The sequence below is a fragment of the Ailuropoda melanoleuca genome, chromosome 10, assembly GCF_002007445.2.
Source record: "Ailuropoda melanoleuca isolate Jingjing chromosome 10, ASM200744v2, whole genome shotgun sequence".
In the NCBI taxonomy this organism is placed as follows: domain Eukaryota; kingdom Metazoa; phylum Chordata; class Mammalia; order Carnivora; family Ursidae; genus Ailuropoda; species Ailuropoda melanoleuca.
In genome coordinates, this window is record NC_048227.1 from 5,766,533 (window position 1) to 5,786,902 (window position 20,370).

At 48.8% G+C, this 20,370-nt stretch overlaps 1 protein-coding gene across 1 annotated transcript in view; it reads left to right on the plus strand.

Moving 5' to 3' along the window:
• Window positions 1-14,725: 14,725 nt before the first annotated feature.
• Window positions 14,726-20,370, plus strand: part of LOC100483776 (myosin-16) — a 61,692-nt gene continuing 56,047 nt past the window's right edge. The window contains exons 1-4 of the mRNA XM_011231026.3: window positions 14,726-14,870; window positions 15,042-15,313; window positions 18,192-18,335; window positions 19,777-19,933. Coding sequence (XP_011229328.2) covers window positions 14,831-14,870; window positions 15,042-15,313; window positions 18,192-18,335; window positions 19,777-19,933 — 613 coding nt within the window. The 5' untranslated portion in view covers window positions 14,726-14,830. The remainder of the gene's footprint in view (window positions 14,871-15,041; window positions 15,314-18,191; window positions 18,336-19,776; window positions 19,934-20,370) is intronic.

Sequence of the window (20,370 nt, forward strand, 5' to 3'; positions counted from 1 at the left end):
GCACCTGCTATTCCCTATGCCTCCCTTGCTTCCTTCAGGTCTTAGTTTCTGGAGACCATTCCTGGTCACCCTATCTAAAATCAAACCTCACCCAACCTCACATTCCTGTCTGACTCCCTAGCAGCACTTGCTGACATTTGAAATTCAGAATATTTACTTGCTTATTTTCCATCTCCTGCTCTGCCACCAAGCCCCATGGAACCGGGTAAGGTCTATGAGGGTGGGGGTGTTATCTGTTTTAATCACTGCTTTAACCCCGATGCCTGGAAGAGTGTTTGCTCATTAAATTTTTTGAATGCATAAGTGGGCACACTGGCCCCAAAACCAGGCGCTCCCCTCTACCCCCACTGTGTGTCCCTCCTCCATCACCCAGAATGTACCCAGGATGTACAGTAGGCGTGCTCAGTAACCTTCCCAAGCCAAGCATCAAGCCAGAGTCCTTTGAATAACCCTAATCTGCACGCACAGCAGGGCCCACAGGTGCAGCTAAAGGACTCAGAGGCGCGGGAGGAAAAGCACTTTGGACGGAACCTGAGTTCTCAAATGGAAGTCACTTCATCCTCCCCTACGCCCAAGCCCCCATCATGAGTAGCGGCCACACCATCTGACCTGCCAGGAGCCTCACATCAGCCTCCCATTCCCCACCTGCTTCCTCCATCAGCCCCACCCTCCACTGAGTCCCACTCCTTAGCCCTCCCAACCTCTGTTCTTCTGACCATAGCAGGCCACTTGCCCACTGGTCTGGTGACACTGTCCTAGAACCCCTGCCCGACAAACTCCTACATTAAATTTTCAAGAATGAATTACCCGGATGGGTTTATTTACCTGGTTTGTTTAACCTGCCTTGACTCCTCTGATGTAGTAGGAATTACTAATCCTGTTTCACAGAGCAGGAAACTGAGGCTGCTGACATTGACAGGACTTGCCTGAGGTTACATGATGGGGGAAGGCCAGGTCTGTGTGGCCTCATCTTTGCCTCGATGCTCGGACCTGTGCTGGGATGGTGTCTGACTTCCTTCCTTCCTTCCTTCCTTCCTTCCTTCCTTCCTTCCTTCCTTCCTTCCTTCCATCTTTTATGGTGGTAACATATATATAACATAAAACTGACCATTTGAACCACTTTTGAGTATAGAGTTCAATGCATGAAGTGCAGTCACACTACTGTGCAGCTGTTGCCACCGTCCGTCTCCAGAACCTCTTCCATTTCCCAAACTGAAACTCTGCCCCCATCAGACACTCATTCCGCAAGCCGCTCCCCCAGCCCTGGACACCCAACCTTCTACTTTCGTCTCGGTGAGTTCGACTCCTCTAGGGACCTCATGTAAGTGGACTCATACGATATTTGTCATTCTGTGACTGGCTTCATTCCACTGACCATAAAGTCCTCAAGGCCCATCCATGTTGCAGCAGGTGTCAGGCTGTCCTTCCTTCTGACTCCTTTCTTTGAAACAGGAACATGTTTTTGTTTTGTTTTATGTTGTCATACTTAATATTGTTGTTTATAGTGGCATCCCAAGCATGGGGTGTAGGGCAGATGTCCTCCCAGGCGGGGAGGAGTATTTATCATTGACTTTGCTTATAATGGCCAGCACAGGGTGGTAAAAAAAGCAGGCTGATTTCTAGTCAGTTTTCATTCTTGTTTCAAATCCTCCACAGTCAATGCACCCCCTTGTTCCCCATATTCCTGGCCAACTGTTCCCACCACCCCCCCTCAACTTGGTCCATCCCTGATTATTTATAGATGTCTAGTCATCATATTATGATATAAAAGGAGCTTAAGAAAAAGAACCCTGGAATTAGAAAGTTGATGTAACAAACCCTCACGAGGCTTGGGAAAAGTTCCGTGATTGAGGTCAGTCTCTGGGAACCCACTGGCTCCTGACAAATGGAGCCATCGACATGGTTGGCCTCTGCGTGTGAGAGTGTGTGTGCCCGTGTGCGTGCATGCACGCACAAATGTGTCAGAGAGTCCCTGGGGTCTAGGGAGACTTTAACTTCCCAGGGTGATGACCCTTAAGAAGCTAATTTTAGATTCTTGGTAGATGCTATTGGCCCAGAAGCAGGAGATGAGAAAAGGGAGTATTAAGGAAAGGAAAAGGCGGGGTGGGAAGACAGCAAAACAAAACCAAAGGCTGATTATTCATCAGGTCTGAGGGCTCTCCAGTAAAATCAGAACCTGAATTCCTCAGTCTAGTAGTTATTTCCTAAAAGCGTGTTGTGTTTAATGGCCTGATCCAGCCCCACTGCTCCCAAGTCTCCTCACCCGCCTGATGACCCTAAGCGTTTTCTTTTCCGGGAGTGTGGGGGCAGTCTACAGACACTTCTCTCTGGGGCCTCCGAATATCAGAGGCACAGGTCACGCCTGAAGCCCAGGGGCCTGTGTGGCTTTCATCTGATGCCATGTGACCCAGGAGCTGGGCTGTGGACAAGGCTCTGTAAGGACCAGCTACTGGGCACCGACTCTGTGCTGGTTCTGCAAGGTGTAAGAGTGAATCAGACAGCGTCCCTGCCGCCAAGGAACTTAGAACTTACCTGCCATCGTTTGAGCACCTGGGCTCTAATAATCACACAACGTCTTTCTCTTTGCCATTTGCACCTCACCTTGTAACAAACTGGTGAGATGGATATTATTATAATCCCAGATGAGGAAGTGAGTTAGGTATTCAAAGACAGCACTGTGTGTCTAACACAATGCTCTCACTCCCTGTAATGGCTCCATGGAGGACATGTTCTCCTCAGAGAGTGCAAGAAAATAAGACCAAGGTTCACTCCAGCACAGTCCCTGGCTCTAGAGGGAGCACCTGCTGAATGGACAGATAAATGAGTGAATGGATAGGTAGATGGAGGGGTTATGGATGGATGGATGGATGGATGGATGAATGGATGATGGGTGGATGGATGATGGATGATGGATTATGGAGGAATGATGGATGGATGATTAATGGATGATGGAAGAATGATGGATGGATGGATGGATAAATTATGGATGGATGGATGACAGATGGATGATGATGGGTGAATGGATGACAGACAGCAGATAAATGATGGTAGATGATGATGGATGGATGGACAGATGGATGAATGGATGATGGATAACAGATGAATGATGGATGATGGATGGATGGATGGATGGACGGATGAGAGATTACCCAGCTGAGTTGGGGTTTGAGTACACCTGAACTTTTCAGACACTGGGCTTTACTCAACCTTGGGAGACTCACGGTAAATAAAGAGACTCTCTCCTTCAGAAAAAGAAGAATAAATACTTCTTGGCAAAAAGGCATGATGCCAGGAGGATGAAAAGTTGGAAAGGTCTTTAGATATTTTTGAAATAAAATAAAAATGGTACTTCAGTGCCAAATAAAATCAAATTGAGATATAAGTCTAAGCACAGTACTAAAAAGAAAGAAATGCAGCCGGAGAAATTGATCTCCAGTAGCCTTGACCACCATATTTCTGGGATCCCATAAAATTCACCATTAATGAGGAAATCTCCAGTTGGCTTAGAGTCAGAGACTTTTCAAGCTGAGCTGACTTTGGAGAACTCCTTGTCCAGGACCTAGGTTCTTTCTGTCTCAGCTGCAGAGCACTGTGTTCAGAAGAGCCTGTCTTAGGCCCTCTCTTTCATTTCAGAGCCTGCAAGGAAGATTCCAGCAGTGGCCTGCTGGGGCTCACCCTTCCCTGAGATGACCCTACAGGATTTCAAGGGTCTCTGGGGCAAGAGGCTATTTCTGGGCCTCAGACTCTGTGTCCATGTTTGGTCTTCAAGGAGCACACTGTGAACTTTCCTCCACCTGCCAACGCTTCTTCCTGCAGCCCTCCTGGGAGGACACTGATCCTCTTTCCTCCAAGATGGCAAACAACAGCTGAGAATGTAGCTTCTGGACATTACCAGGAAGGACCCTGCAACCACCACCCTGGGGCACTAAAAACAAAGGGAGCCTCTTGAGACACATCGATTGACGTTTGTTTCCTTTTTTTTTTTTCCCTAAAAAATAATTCCAGGTCCTAAAAACAGTCCTCATTAAAAGAACTTCAGGCAACACTGATACATTTAAAGAAGGTTTAACTTGGGACCCCTGGATGGCTCAGTCAGCTAAGCTGCTGCCTTCGGCTCAGGTCATGATCCCGGGGTCCTGGGATGGAGCCCCACGTTGGGCTCCCTGCTCAGCAGGGAGTCTGCTTCTCCCTCACCCTCTGCTCACCCCCCCCAACTCGTGTTCTCTCTCTGTCTGTCTCATTTTCAAATAAATAAATAAAATCTTTAAAGAAGGTTTAACAAAAAAATCACCCGAAATGCCACCACCCAGAGCTAATGGGTGTGATCATCTGGCAGAGCACCCTTTCAGACAAGTTCTTGGCACATCTGTTCACACAGGTGCCATTTTGCAAAAATGGCTTCAAGCTATTTCATAAACTTTCTTAAAAAAAAAACAAAAACAAACCCAAGTATGCAATGGGCTTTGTTGAATGCCAAAAAATATGAATTTACGTTGTCAGTTTAAAAAATATTCGTTGTACTTTATTGAACTTTATATTATTTATGTTACTATTTATATTCACTTTATTAACTAATACACTATGGATGGACATTTAAGTTGTTTCCAACATTCTGTGGAAAGCCAGCTCAGAGCTGCCTGAGAAAGGCGGGAGGGAAGTAGGAAGGATGACCCTTGGGCTTCTAAGGAGGTCATCCAAGGGCCTGAGGCGGGAGCCTGGGGTTGGGCGGTGGCTGGCAAGGGGCAGCTCTGGGCCTAAGGCTGGAGGTACGTGCCAGAAGCCTCAGGCTTGCCTCAGTGGCTTTTCCAGATCAGAGGGTCCCAGAGCCTGAATTACCCTGGGGGTGTGGGTCTGGGTGGACCCTGCCTCTCCAGCCTAACAATAACCCACACGCTCAAACTGTGTGGAATGTGGAGCTGGTACAGAGAGGTGGCAATGAGATGCCCCCCTAGGGAGCAGGTATCAGGCTGCTAAGGATAAAAACCCTGCAGACACCTGCAGAAACTGGCTGAGGAACACCGAGGCATGATAAATATATTTCAGTTCTGTTCCCTGCCCTCCCACCTCCAGCCCCAAACTAAGTCATCAGAACTTCCGGCTCCAACCCCTGACCTTGCTCCAGGGAGCCCAACATGCTCCATGGAAGCATCCCAGGAGATAAGCATTAGTAGATGGAGGTGGAATTTCTTAGGGTCTCCATTCTTTGTCATTTGGGGAGATTCTTAACAGGTAGGCAGCATATTCCTACTTAAAAGCATTTTCAAGACAAACCACAGACTAAGAGAAAATATTTACAAAATACATATCCAACAGTGGTTTTGTATCTAGGATATATGAACAATTCTTAAAATTCAATATAAAAGGGCTCTTGGATGACTCAGTCTGTTAAGTGTCTGCCTTCGGCTCAGGTCACAATCCCTGGGATAGAGTCCTGTGTTGGGCTCCCTGCTCGGCAGGGAGTCTGCTTCTCCCTCTATCCCTCCCCCTACTCGTTTTCTCTCTCTCTCTTTCTCTCTCGCAAAAATAAACGAATAAAATCTTTTTTTAAAAATTCAATATAAAAAACGTACACACAACTACCTGATGACAAAACGGGCAAAAGACCTGAATGGACACCTCACGTAGGAAGACAGGTGGGTGGCAAATAAGCAAGTGAAAAGATGTTCGACATCATGAGTTGGTGGTGATTAGTGAAAAGTTTAAGAAAGCATTTTCAAGGGGTGCCTCGGTGGCACAGCGGTTAAGCGTCTGCCTTCGGCTCAGGGCGTGGTCCCGGCATTATGGGATCGAGCCCCACATCGGGCTCCTCTGCTATGAGCCTGCTTCTTCCTCTCCCACTCCCCCTGCTTGTGTTCCCTCTCTCGCTGGCTGTCTCTATCTCTGTCAAATAAATAAATAAAATCTTAAAAAAAAAAAAAAAAGAAAGAAAGCATTTTCAAGTCCATAACACCTCTTGATTGTTCCATCAATTCTGGGAGGTCAGTAAGCATTTATCATTATTATTATTATTATTCCCATTTCATAAGGAAGAGTCTCAGTTTAAATCACTTGCCCAAGGGCAGAACTGAGACTCAAAGCCATGGAACTCTTTCCACTTGGGAGGTTTCTGTGTTCCAAGAATGTTCTAGAAGCAAGCACTTAGTATCCGAATGGACAAGGCTACACTTCTCATTTCAAGCAAGGAGTGAAGACCACGCCCCCCCCACATACCCTCCCTCCCCCCATCATGGATGGACAGGCCAGTCTCATAAGCAGGAGGACCTATAGGGCCTGCCCCTCCGGATGCCAGGAAATGTACTGAGCGAGTGACTGTTGAATGTCCAATAGCAGGGCTCTCATAGGCTGGAAACCAACCCCTGTGGACCTTCCACAGCTGGCCCTTTGCTTCATAGAAAGGGTAACTGCTCCAGGAGAACCAGGTTCCTAGCCCAGGGCCTGACACACACAGCAGGAAAGCCAAAGTACCTGTGGCTTCCCGGCCCTGGATCTGGACAGGAATCTGATTTTCTTCAACATACCTTGACTGAGAACTCTGTTGTAGCTGAGGTTCTGGGCCCTGGTCCTGGCAGTGGGTGGGGCCCTTCTGGGGCACTGAGCGTGGGGGTCGCAGGCGGCACAGGATTGACCAGGTGCCACTCCTCCACCTTTATCACTGTGCCTCCTCTGCCCTCCCCAGTTTTCCCCCCAGAGGCCAAGGGGCCACGGTGCAAAGCCCTCCAAGGCAGAGAAAGTGTCTAGTTACTTGTATATCATTGCTAGAGTCTAGCAAAGAACTTAGCGCAGAGCTCACAGAACTGGGAGAAGGAGGGAAGGCACATGAGGGCCAGCAGCCCTATTTCCCAAGCCAGCCATTTGGGGGCAGCATAGCTCTCCATGTATCTAAGTCCAAAGGCTTCTGGATATAGATGCCAAGAATAATTCCCGTCTCGACGACCACCCGAAAATTTTGTGCTTGGAGTACTGTTCCGACCATATAGTCCCAGCTTTCACTCATGCAACTCATATTATTGATCATCTAATAGATGTCAGGCACGAACAAAGCTATTTGGTAAGTACCGCTACCATCCGCATTTTACAGACAAGAAAATTGAGGCGGGGAGAGGTCACAGAGCTAGTAAGGGGCAAACTCAGAACATCTGGTTTCAGAGTCCAGTTTTTGATCAACACACTCTACTGCCTCCCAGGCCAACCCCTGCCCTCACCATGCTTACATTCGACGAGGGAAAGAGCCCAGAAACCATCTAATAGATCCATAATGCACTGTTGAGAGTGATAAACGCTAGGAAGAAAAATAGGGCCACGTCTCAGACGCTGACTCACTGTGTGTCTTTGGACAAATTGCTTCACCTCTCTGAGACTGTTTTCTCATCCGCTAAAAGCAGGTCATTACTCATCTGCCCCGCCCACCTGCCCAGGTCGTTGGAAAGATCCAAATGAGCTAATGGACATGGGAGCACTCTGTTTTTATTGTTGTATCAATACTAAGCCATGACTCCAGGGAATTTTTTTCCCCTGGGGGATCTAAGTCATCTTGTTTTCTATAGAGAGGAATAACTAAACTTCCCCCACATATCTTTATGAGCCAGATAATTCCAAGTCCAGTGCTATTCTTACCGCATTTTTAAAAGCAGAGAGCATTACGTGTACCCACCTACTCCTGGGAGGTGGTACTCACCTGACAGTTACTCTGAGGGCCTTCTCGTGACCAAAGACTCTTACTGGAATGGAATTTTCTGGACCACTGGCCACTAAAAACTCCCTGGTGAGAAGCTCAGGAGACACAGAGGAGCAGGTGCTCTATATCTTATGTTTGCTCCGCTTGTCCTGTGTCCCAGGAGGCTGACCTCCACCGGCTGCCTCCCCAGGTCCCTGCTCTCCAGCTCTGGTTGGGTGTGGCCAGAGATGAGGGGAGGAGATGGGTGAGCAGGTGGGGAGATTTGAGCAAGCCCCTGCCCTACTGGGTCTGGTTGGGCAGTAGCTGGGCTGTCCCCCTGAGGACTACACTTTTCCCACTTTTCCTACACTTTTCTGGGGTGTGGTGGCTTTCCCATTGCCTCTCCGCCCCCTACTGGTTCCCCTAAACCCTGCCCCACCTTATTCAACAGGCTCTCCCTTAAACTCCAGGCTGTGACAGCTTTGGAGTGTGCTCTCTCCTGCTGCGGCCCAGCCTGAAAACCTCCTGCCAGGGAACATTTCTTCCCAGAATCACTGTCAGTGGGGTCCCATTTCTTCTCACTGACCCCTGCTTTCATCAGCCAGAGGATGAAAATCATGTGGGAATAAGCTGGAAGCTCCCTGGCTGGGGGGAAGGGGGGTGGGTGCATTCTGAGGAGGGACTGCAGGCCCCAGCTCCCACGGCAGCCTCTCCTGGATAACTGTCTTCAAAGCCACCCCCCCCAGGGTGATGGGGTGTGGGGAGGCCTCCTTCCCTGCTCTCCCCAGAGAAGCTCCACTTATATCTGTTGAGTCTCTCTCTCCCTCTGCCCCTCCCTTGAAAACAACCCTGCCAGGTGATCAGAATTTGGGGAGCCGGGGCGCCTGGTGGCTCAGTCATTAAGCATCTGCCTTCGGCTCAGGGCGTGATCCCAGAGTCCTGGGATGGAGCCCCGCATTGGGCTTCTCCACTGGGAGCCTGCCTCTCCCTCTCCCACTCCCCCTGCTTGTGTTCCCTCTCTCATTGGCTGTCTCTCTCTGTCAAACAAATAAATAAAATCTTTAAAAATAAAAAAAAAGAATTTTGGGGAGCAGCTGATTGGCGGGAATGGCACCTCAGTAGCATTGACAACAGCCTTGCTTGGAGGCATCTCAGCCAAACTCTTATTTTACCTTTGGGGAAACTGAGGCCTGGCATGGAAGAAGCGCGGTCCCTCTTCAGGTGTGCAGTATTTAGGCAGAGCAGGTGCTAGGAAAGGTTCCACGTCGTAATTGCTAATTAATCCAATCTTCATTGACAGAGTCCAGTTTTCAGAATACAATAATAATGCTGCAGGGATCGGTTGATAAAAGAAAGTGTCTGCAAAACTGTAATATGTATTAAATAAAAAGTTCTTTGGTTACCTCGGTAAAGTAGCTGCTTCCCAGGCCCTAACCCAGAGGACCAAAAAAAGAAATCAGCTCTGTGCCTAGGTGGGTTCCTTTTCCCTTTAAGAGTGAATTAAGGCATCCAGAACCTAAATATAAAATCTAAAACCATACAACTCTCAGAAGAAAATGCAGGGGCAAATCTTCATAACCCTGAATTTGGCAGCAGTTTCTTAAATATGATGCCCAAAACACAGGCAACAAAAGAAAAAAATAGATTGGACTTTGTTAAAATTAACTTTTGTGCATCAAAGGGCATTATCAAGAAATTGAAAAAGCCTACAAAATGGGAGAAAATATTTGCAAATCATGTATTTGATAAAGATCTGGTATCTAGGGCTGCCTGGGTGGCTCAATCGGTTAAGCGTCTGACTTGATTTTGGCTCAGGTCATGATCTCAGGGTTGTGAGATCAAGCCCCCCCATCAGGCTCCATGCCAAGTGTGGAGCCTGCTTAAGATGCTCTCTCTACTTTTCCCTCGGCCCCTCTCTTCCTCCCCACCCCAATTAAATGCTCTCTCACTCTCTCTCTAAAAAAGGGGTGGCACCTAGCATCTAAAATATATAAAGAGCTCTTATGACTCCACAACAGGAAGACAAACAACCCAATTAAAATATGGGCAAAGGACTTGGATAGACATTTCTCCAAAGATATACAAATGACCAACAGGCACATGAAAAGATGCTCAACGTCATCAGTCATTGGGGAAATATAGATAAAACCCACAATGATGGGGCGCCTGGGTGGCACAGCAGTTAAGCATCTGCCTTCGGCTCAGGGCGTGATTCCGGCGTTATGGGATCGAGCCCCCCATCAGGCTCCTCCGCTATGAGCCTGCTTCTTCCTCTCACTCCCCCTGCTTGTGTTCCCTCTCTCGCTGGCTGTCTCTCTCTCTGTCGAATAAATAAATAAAATCTTTTAAAAAAAAACCCACAATGAGATACCAATTCACACCCACTAGGATGATCATAATTTAAAAAAACAACAACAAAACGAAACAAAAAGGAAAGTAACAAGTGTTGGTGAGGAGCTGGAGAAATTGTGAATCACTGGCAGGAAGGTAAAATGATTCATCGCTGTGAAAACAGGTGGTTCCTCAAAAAGCTGAACATAGGGGTGCCTGGGTGACTCAGTCAGTCAAGCATCCGACTCGGTTTCAGCTCAGGTCGTGTTCTCACAGTTGTGGGATCAAGCCCCACGGCTGGCTCTGTGCTCCGCAGGGAGTCAGCTTGAGATTCTCCCTCGGCCCCTCCCCCCAGTCACATGCCCGCCTTCATTCTCTCTCTCTCTCTCAAAATAAATAAATAAGATCTTAAAAAAAAAAAAATTGAAAACCTGAGCTCAAATAAATGTAACCGTATGTTACGCCATTCACAGTAGCCCAAAGATGGGAACAACCCAAATGTCCATCAATGGGTGAGTGGATAAAATGTTGCAGACCCATACAATGGAATACTGCTCAGCCATAAATGCTACAACTTGGATGAACTTTGAAAACATGATGCTAAATGAAAGAAGCCAGACATGAAAGGTCACATGTCACACAATTCCATTCATACGAAATACCTAGAATAGGCAAAACCATAAAGATAGAAAGCAGATTGGTGGTTGCCTGGGCTGAGGAGAAGCTGTTGAAAGTGTACCAGGTTGGGCACCTGGGTGTCTCACTCGGTTAAGTGTCTGCCTTCGGCTCAGGTCATGATCCCAGGCTCCTGGGATCGAGTCCCCTGTTGGGCTCCCTGCTCAGCGGGGAGTCTGCTTCTCAAAAATAAATCTTAAAAAATAAAATAAAATAAAGGGTACCAGGTTTTCTTTTAGGCTGATGGCGTTTTGGAAACTAGGTAAGGGTGGTGGTTGTGCAACATTGTGAATGTACTAAATGCCATTGAGTTACTCACTTACAGTGGTTAATTTCATGTTAATTTGTCTCAAAAAAAAAAAACAGTGGGGGGGTGGAGATAAGGGTGAAGGCAGAGCCAGGAAGAATTTCTCCCTCCAGACCCAGAGGCCATCTTTGAGCTTGAGAAGGGTACAGATGGGAAAGGCAAGCCGGGCAAGGGCAAGGACTTGTGCAAGGTCACAGAATGTGTGGGAATCCATGGAGGAATTGGAGGCATGGCTTTAGGACTCCAAGCTGGCACTGCATCATAATGCCTCGGATGGCCAAGGTGCTGGAGGGGGCTCATGGCCGTGATCAAATGAGTGAAGTCCAAGCTCACACTGGCCTTCCAGATGGACAAAGTCATCAACCAATTGGTTATCTGGGTTCATCCATGCCAAAGGTTTTGGATGTGTCAGCCCGGGTCTTCCTCCTTGAGAGTCGGCCCCCTCCATGGGCAGAGTCCTAGCTTCGAGGAGAAAACTCATTAGCCAGCTGTTCTATTTCTGCCCTCAGTTTGCACCCCTGGGCTGAGGTCATCAGTTTCCCCACAAGGGCAATGGGAGGAAAGAGAATGTCCTAAAATTATAGCATTCACTGATCCCCCCTGAGGGACCTGGGGGCATCCAGTCAAACTCTGGAAGGTGAAGCCAGCCAGAGCCCTGAGGGGTTCTTTTCTTTTTTAAGGTTTTGCTGGCTCAGACCTGTTGGGCAGGTATAAAAGGGAATGGCCAGCCTCTGCTGGGCACCCAGTCTCTTCCAGTGTGGTCTCAGGTGGGTACCATGGGGACTGCGGGGGGAGATGGGAAACAGGGAGGTGGGCGCTCTGGAGGAGCCACCTGAGGCAAGAGGGTGTAATGACGCCAGATTAGCAAGGGGGAGCAGGAGGTGAGCATTTCTTGAGCACCTGCCTGCCCCAGGGGCTGCAGAGGGGGCATATTGTTCAGCGCTCCAAGGGACCTGGACCTGCGGGCAAGGAGGCAGCCACTGGGGCTCGTGCTGCACTCCACAGTGACACAGGAGCAGTTGGGATTAGAACCTGGATCACCCCCACTTCACTGCACCACCTGCCTTCCCTCGTTGGGGGTGGGGGGGGAAGAGGTGCTGGGTTCACCCAGGGCTCAGTCCCAACCCTGTCCTTCCCACACCATAATGCATCCCTGCATCTCTGCTCCCCCCTCACCCGCAGGACCCATGCAGCTTTTGCATTCCTTGAGCTGAATGTTTTCTATGTTTTGTGGTTTATGATTTTAAAAAGGGGGCCTGAGGGGGTGTCTGGCTGGCTCAGTTGGAAGAGCATGCAACTCTTGATCTCAGGGTTGAGAGTTTTAGCCCCACGTTGGGTGTAGAAATTACTAAAAACAATAAACTTAAAAAATTTTTTTTTAAATAAAAAAAAGAAAGAAAGAGGAAGTAGATCTTAGTTATCAAAGATGCCTGGAGAGAACTGTTGTCTGGAGGGAAAGGAGTAGCTTGAAGATGCAGGGGAGCCCGGGAGGTGGGCTCACTACTGAGCAAGGGGCTGTGGCCACTGAGAGGGGTGGGACCTGGTGTCAGAGGTCTGTACAGCCCTGGGGGGCAGCGCCTGGTCCCAAGGGTCTGTGCCCCAGGCCCCCAGGCCAGAACAATAGCAATGACACCATAGCTTATGGTTCCTGGCAAAACCATCCTAAAAACAAAACAAAACACAGAAGCAGCCTAATAGGAATAAACAAAGAAGAATTTCTGGCCCTTCCTCCCACGTTAGAACCATTTAAAAAGGCACCTGGCCCTCAGACTCGAGCAGTTGCTTTGCTTTAATGACAAGTCTAATGCATTTTAATCTGACTTTGCCGATACTTGCATTTTCTTTTTCATGTGGATTTTGGTCTCATTTCTCTGGTGACTTCCATCTGTGTTAAACAGAAGCAGGAAAATGAGGCAGCAAAAAGACAATGCAATTGAGCTCTCAGGAAAACAAACGACAAAAGGAAGTTTCTGTTGAGCAATCTTCTCTTCCAGGAAGGGGGAGGGGGAAACCCAGGGCAGCCTGGGCGCTGCCCAAGGTGACTTGTGGCAGAGCTGAGGGAGAGCCAAGTCTCCTGGGTGCTGGACGGACTGCTGGAAGCTCCTGGGACACCAAGGACTCCCGGCCCAGTGCTCCCCCAGGACAGGACTCTGGATGAATTAGGCAGGGTTCTCACCCTAGGCTCTGGAGTCTTCAGTGGGGAAACAATTCCATCCTTTAACGGAAATGTATCATTCCCTCCCTTTTATTTTTTTTTTAAGATTTTATTTATTTATTTGACAGAGATAGAGACAGCCAGCGAGAGAGGGAACACAAGCAGGGGGGAGTGGGAGAGGAAGAAGCAGGCTCATAGCAGAGGAGCCTGATGTGGGGCTCTCCCATAACGCCGGGATCACGCCCTGAGCCGAAGGCAGACGCTTAACCGCTGTGCCACCCAGGCGCCCCATCCCTCCCTTTTAAATACAGGCAACAAATCACAGTCCTCAACACCTGTGACTGTCAGCAATTGAAATCGCCACGATTTTCACATCACTAGACAATGTTGTAGAGAGCGGGAAAGATTGTCAGTCCCCATCGTTGCTTCAGAACGATGTTGGGTTGTTAGACTCACGGTCAGATTGTGTCATTTGATGTGTTGGTGAAGGAGTACACGTATTCCTGTATTACGCAGGTTTACTTACTATTCTGCTAATTATATTTTAATACCATTTGTTTCCTTGGTGATCCTGAATTTACTACCTGAATTTAAAAAGTTCATTTTGTCCAGAGGGAGCATAGGCATCAGCAGATGGCACAGGACGCCCACCCCCTTCCTTTCTTTCTCATTTTCTGTGAAACAGACCAGCTTTGGGGCTGGGGAACCCACAGAGAGATGGACGCCACAGAGAGATGAGACCAAGAGGAAGTGTCTGCTTTGCTGCCACCTCTTGCCTGTCCTGGGTCAGCCTCTTCTGGAAACATCAATGCCCTTGACAGGAAAAGCTGGAGCCCTCCTGAGGATAGCTCGGGGAGGCGGGGATCCTGGGAGGCACAGGCCTGAGACCCTCCCTCCCCAGCCGTCTTATTTAGAGCTGAAGGCTGGACTCGGCCTCTAGAACAGCATTGCTGACAAAGGCGCTCAGAACCACACCCTTCCCAAACTTTTGAGAAGGTTCTTCACCCCCAAGACAAACTGGGATACCCCTGACTTCTCTCTCTGCTACCATGAGTCCTCAGTCTCCTACTTCTTGGTGTTTTGGTGAAATTATGTGGTTTTAGAGACCAAGGGGCCCAGGCTTGCCCCCAGGAGGGCCTCATCTTAAGAGAGGTAATCATTGAATCGGGACAATTATTCTGGACCAAGAACTTGCTTAGCATCTGGCAACACCCATAGACCTCAGCTCAGATTAGTGTCTTTAAAAACATTAAAAAAAAAAAAACCTACATAGGGTTACAAAGGAAACCAATTGTATTAAAACACAGTTATCAAAATATTTAAAAGTTAACCTGTGATACAGTAATTAAAAGTCTACTTCTTTGTAAGTAGATTTAAATAACAGCTAACTGAGGATGTAATAAGACCATAATTTCAAAGTTGAGATGAGGGTAAATAATATTTTGAGGTGTCTGCAACTATGCTAAAATGAAAGGAAACTAGCTGTGGTTTCTATTGGGGACAAACCCAACAGAAACTGTTACTGGGGTGCTACTGTGCCATGTGGCCTCTGTTCATACCTTAAGAGAAAGCGAAAACCAAGTAGCAACTGTTTTCCTGTCCTAATTTCATGGTTAAAATCCTTGCTTTAGCCTCCCCAGGCTCCGGTCTTCTCCTCCATAAAACAAGCTTCCTGATCCCTACCTCACAGCCTTAGTGTGAGGGGCATATGAGAGGACAGAAGCAAAAGTGTTTTGCGGTTGGTGGGGGTGGGTACACAACTCTGAGAAGCTATTACCTAATTTCTAATTCTTGATTATTAAGACCTAATGGCACCAAGACACTCAAAGTGACATGAGAGAAGAAGCCTCATCTCTCTCGGGGCATTTGTTCTAGCCTACCCATCAGTCCTGGCAAACTGTCCTTGCTCTTCCCTACAGCACCCAGGGAAGCCCTGGTTCCCTCCCTTGGTTCCTTCCTGCTCCTCCCTCGCCAAGCTGCGATGCCTGGTGGATACAGAGGTGAATGTGGGGACGATGTGGACCCGATGCCCTTCCTGGCACCTCCAGAAAAGGAGAGAACTGAAGCCATGAACAAGCCCTATGACATCAAGAAGTCCTGCTGGGTCAAAGACGAGAAAGAGGGCTTCATCGCTGGGGAGATCCAGTCTGAACAGGGTGACCAGGTCACCGTGAAGACAATCAACAACCAGGTGAGTGGGGAATAATCTCCAGGATGTATCCAAGCTTAGGGACTGGCAGACACCCCGGCCTTGCTGTCCACACTCAAGAGGCAGGGTGGTAAGAGGAGCAGATGCCTCTGAGTCCTGTGTGCTGGGTTCTAGTTCAGACTTGGCCACACTCAAACCGTGGCCCTAGGCAAGACACTTGCCCTCACTGAGCTTTGACTCTCTCCCAGAAGAGATTCCAACATGGTAAGACACCCGGAAGTACTTTGTATGCTCCGAGATAGCACATGTGTGCCCGAGATTGTCGCAGGAGTTACTGATCTTTAAAGTCCCGAGCAGCCTTCATGCGGCACGACAGTGAGCATCCCAGACGTCAGCAGTTGCACTGCGTGCCCGCAACGGCACGAGGAGTGTGAGGCAGGGCCCACAGCACCCTGGCTGACCCGGGGAGCTCTCCAGCCTGCGTGTCCGCAGATGGAGGCTCACAGCCCCTTGCTGCATGGTGGCAGTGTGCTGGAGCTGGCTTGTCCTGGCTTGCAAGGACCCAACACCCAACGCTAAACAACCAGGCACTTTGCAGCCGAGTATGAAACCTTTGGCAGCTTGCTGTCTTGACCAATGGTATAGATCAGGGATCCCCCCACCCCCGCCATATAGCTGGTTTACCAGCACATCACTCTCTCCACTGGTCTACACTGCGTCTGACTGTGAGGGTGACTTGAGAGAGTGGGTAGAAAGTTTGGTTCGTTAAACCATTACCCTGCGGCAGATTCCTGGTGAGGCGCTGGTCCTCTCAATAATCTTACGTAGTAGGATCTTAGGAGTTCCTATTTTGTAAAGGATCAAGGAGGCCCTACGTAACTTGCCCGTGGTCACAAAGACGGCAAATGACGAGCTCAGATTCAAACCTAGCTGTATCAACGTGCCCCCACGTCACCACACCATCTCTCCGTGGTGGGCTGTGTGAGCAGGAGTGTGAGGTGGTCCTCGGTCAACGTCAGGAAGACAAGGGGCCAGAGACCTTCTGTGATCAGAACCTGCGGCAGCTGAGCTGAGCTTTGTGCTTTGCTTCCCTTCGAGGGGAGAGGCAGCAGGGAGATGAGGCTATCCCTGCGTTCAAGGGGGTTGGAACACAAGAGTCAAGCTGGCTTCTCAGGAGAACCTGCTTTTCAGAAGGGCAGAGCACTGCAGTGTTGTACGGAGTAACATATGACGTGGAGCCCAGGGGCCCGCGTTTGCACACACGTTAAGGACAGCACGTAACTTCTGTGAGCATCCGCAGGTTTGGGACAGAAAGACTGACTCACCTGACTTCAGAGATAAAGGCAAAGTCCCCTGTCCTCTGCCTATGCTGCCCAGAGAGACAGAGAGAGAGAGATAAGTGTTTGCCTGGGGGCGAGGCCCAGAGATCTGGGAAGTCCCGGAAATGAACTCTGAAAAAAACCCAGCTTGATTTACCACGGGGTGTGGTGACCATTAGCGGGTAGATTTTCCAGAACTGTCAAGGTTTCAAATTATCTGCCTAGTGGACTCATAAATTATTAAAAGTCCCAGAAATCCCAGCATGTGTTCAAGCCTCACATCTCAGGCTGCAGGCAGCTCAAAGATGTTTGTTTTCTGGATCACGTGTCTTGAGCTTTGGTCCCAGATGCTGGAACTTAAGAGCTGGTGCTAGTTTTCATTTACAGATGAAGAAATTGGGGCACAGAGGGGGGCTGGGGCTTGACTGCCATGCACAGGCGTTCCAGACTCCTAACCCTGTGCTACTTTCACCCTGACACATTTACTGCTCAGTACTCAGTGTGGTGTTATTGTTGTTGTTGTTATTATTATTATTATTGTTATTATTATTTCGGTCTTGTTTGTTTGCTTGCTTTCAATTTTATTCTTCAAGGTGGCTTGGTGGGAGCAGGGAAATGTCTTTTTTTAAAGACTTCATTTATTTTATTATTGTACATTATTCTATTATATTATAAACATATTATTATTATTATACTGGCAGAGCCACCCAGATGCCCCCTTATTTATTTTAGAGATAGAGAGAGAAAAAGCAGGGGGAGGAGCAGAGGGATAGGGACAAATAGACTCCATGCTGAGCGTGGAACCCAACGAGGGACTTGATCCCATGACCCCAAGGTCATAACCCAAGCTGAAATCAAGAGTCAGACACTCAGGGGCACCTGGGTGGTTCAGTTGATTAAGCGTCTGACTTTGGCTCAGGTCATAATCTCGGGGTCCTGAGATCAAGCCCCACGTCAGGCTTGGCACCCAGTGGGGAATCTGCTTCTCCTTCTCCCTATGCCCCTCCTCCCACTTGTGCTCTCTCTCTCTCTCAAATAAATAAATAAAATCTTTAAAAAAAAAAAAGTCAGACTCTCAACCAACTGATCCACCCAGGCACCCCCCCCTTTTTTTCAATGAAAAAGTTCACTGGTGTTTAGAAGCCTCCACCAATTCTCAAGGCAGAGAGCCAAGAGTCACATCTCTGCAAAGAGTCGCTGGGATTGAAGAGCAAATTCTGCTCAGCTATCAGAATGGACTTGGCAGGAAGAGAAGCAGGCCCAGAGTTGCTCTGAATGTAGGGATGGAACTTACTGCTTAGAAGGTATTTTACGTGATCCCGCTTAAGTTAATAAGGTTCTCCCAGCAACCAGCCAAGGAAGCTACTGTCATCCCTATTTCAGAGGGGAGGCAGTTAGGACTCAGATGGCCTTGGAGGTCCCTCCTCAGCCCAGGCCACACAGTGGGACATGGCTGGACCGGGAGTTGGGCCCACTGGTCACCTGACTCTAGCTCCTTCCAAGATACCAGAGAGTATGTGGTACCTTGCGCCAGAAGCTGACATGGCTGTGGGCTGTACTATTTCCTAATTCCCGTTGTGTCTTGACACTCCCCCACCCAGACTGTCACTGTGAAGAAGGATGATGTCCAGCAGATGAATCCACCCAAATTCTACCAAGCCAGCGACATGGCGGACATGACTTTCTTGAATGAGGCCAGCGTCCTGAACAATCTACGCCAACGCTACACCAACATGAGGATCTATGTGAGTGCCCAGGGCTGGTGAGGGGATGAGAGGTGGCTGCAGATCGTCTGCCCCCCTCCCGATGGGCAGGGCACGGCTGCTACTCTTTCCCAGCAACCAGCACACAGTATGGCTCAGATAAGGGCACAGGGACCATGTTTCTGACACATTAGTACATCCACTCCAAGCCTTCAATGTCTCAGCGATGGTGCCATCTCCACAGGCAGCTGATACACCTTTCCTGAGGTTGTCATCCGGAACTCTTCCTCCCCACCACACCCCTGTTAACTCCACCATCAAGACATCATTTTCCCCCTGGTGACTTCATACGACCTTGTTAGATGTCACCCCCTGTCTGTCCATCCACCCATCCATCCATTCATCCATCCATCTGCTGTCCGCCCCACCCCCACCCTCAGACAGTACTGGCAGGAAAGAGTTACACAGCGGCAGGAGTTCCAGGGTGATACACTGTGTGTCATACTCTCAACTCCTTAAGTGGGCTCTATCTCATCTTTGTTTCTCTTTCTTTGGATCACTTTCTATTTAATAAGATTCCTTTTATTAAAAACTCAATATGTATAGTGCAGCTATGCTAAGAAGAGGCTGGGGTGGGGAGGCGTTTATCCCCATTCGGGCCAAAGTGGAAGGTTTTAAAGTTGACCGGAAAAGAGGCACCGGGTGGGGGGAGTGGTATCAGGGGGATGTGAGCATCCAGAAAGGAGAAGGACAGTTTGGGACTCATGGATGGGGACCCACAGACGTGGCCATGTTCTGCCCTCCCTTATTCTCCCCTCCGATAATTTCTCTACTACCTCATTGGTTTTTCTGATTTTTTTTTTCTTTTTAATGGGACGATTTCCTTACAAAATGGTCTTGTGATGAAAAGAGAAGCTGGTGCCCCCTCTTAAGAGTAGATCAAACCCAGCTGCCCACCAGGAGGGGTTGTGCCCACACAGGGAGGGCTCTGCAGCTCTTAAAACACCCCAGAAGTCCCTCTGTGAACTCTCATGGAAAATCTGCCAGATAGGATATAGAACAGTATTACAGAAAGCTATCTTTTGTTTTAAAAATAAGAAGGGGGGAGAAGAATGCATCCCTGGACTTGTATGTATATGTATCAAAAACCAGGAAGGGGGTGTTAGAAATTAACACAGTGCTTCCCCAGGGGGAGGAGGAGGCGGGCACCAAGCTGCTGGGGGGACTTCTTCCCACGTATTCGTCCATGCAGTGACTGTGTTATCTATGCAAATAATTAAACCAAAGGAAAATGAAACAAATATAGATGAAAGTGAAGGATTGTTTTGCTTGCTGACTAGACGCTCAGATACAGATTTTGCCACTGTATCTTTCTAGGCAGGCAGCGCCCTCTGGCCAGGCCACTCTAGGACAGGCTAGGGCTTGGAGGGAAGAGGACACCAGGAGGGAAGGCCAGCTAACTGTCTTCCTCCCCTCCCACCAGACCTACTCGGGCTTGTTCTGTGTGACAGTGAACCCCTACAAATGGCTGCCCATCTACGGGGCCCGCGTGGCCAACATGTACAAAGGCAAAAAGCGCACGGAGATGCCACCCCATCTCTTCTCCATCTCTGACAACGCCTACCACGACATGCTCATGAGTGAGTGCGGTGGGGCCTGCTGGGGCTCTCAGGGGGGGCCACAAAAACTCTTTTTGCCATTGGCTCCAAACGCTTTAGAACCGTGGGCTACCCAATCCCGACCCTGACTCTATACAGCCCATTGAAGTTCTTGGCTACGTGCTGAGAAGCAGCAGCATGTGATCTTAATGCCAGGTACCAGGGCTCGGTAAGGGTGAGGGCACTTGCAAAGTACCACCCCTACCTCACACCGCATCTCATCTAAGCTTCACAGAAACATGGATGCCAGGTTAAGTCACTTGCCCAGAATTCAAGTCAACACCATTCGCCGTACGATCTCTGCTGTATGGCATGGTAGCCCGTGAAAGGATTTTCATTATGTTGCTTGTGACTGGGTAGCTGTATAGGATGGGGCTGGTAAATTCTGGGCCCTTCTGCAAAGGTGCACACTGCAGTGG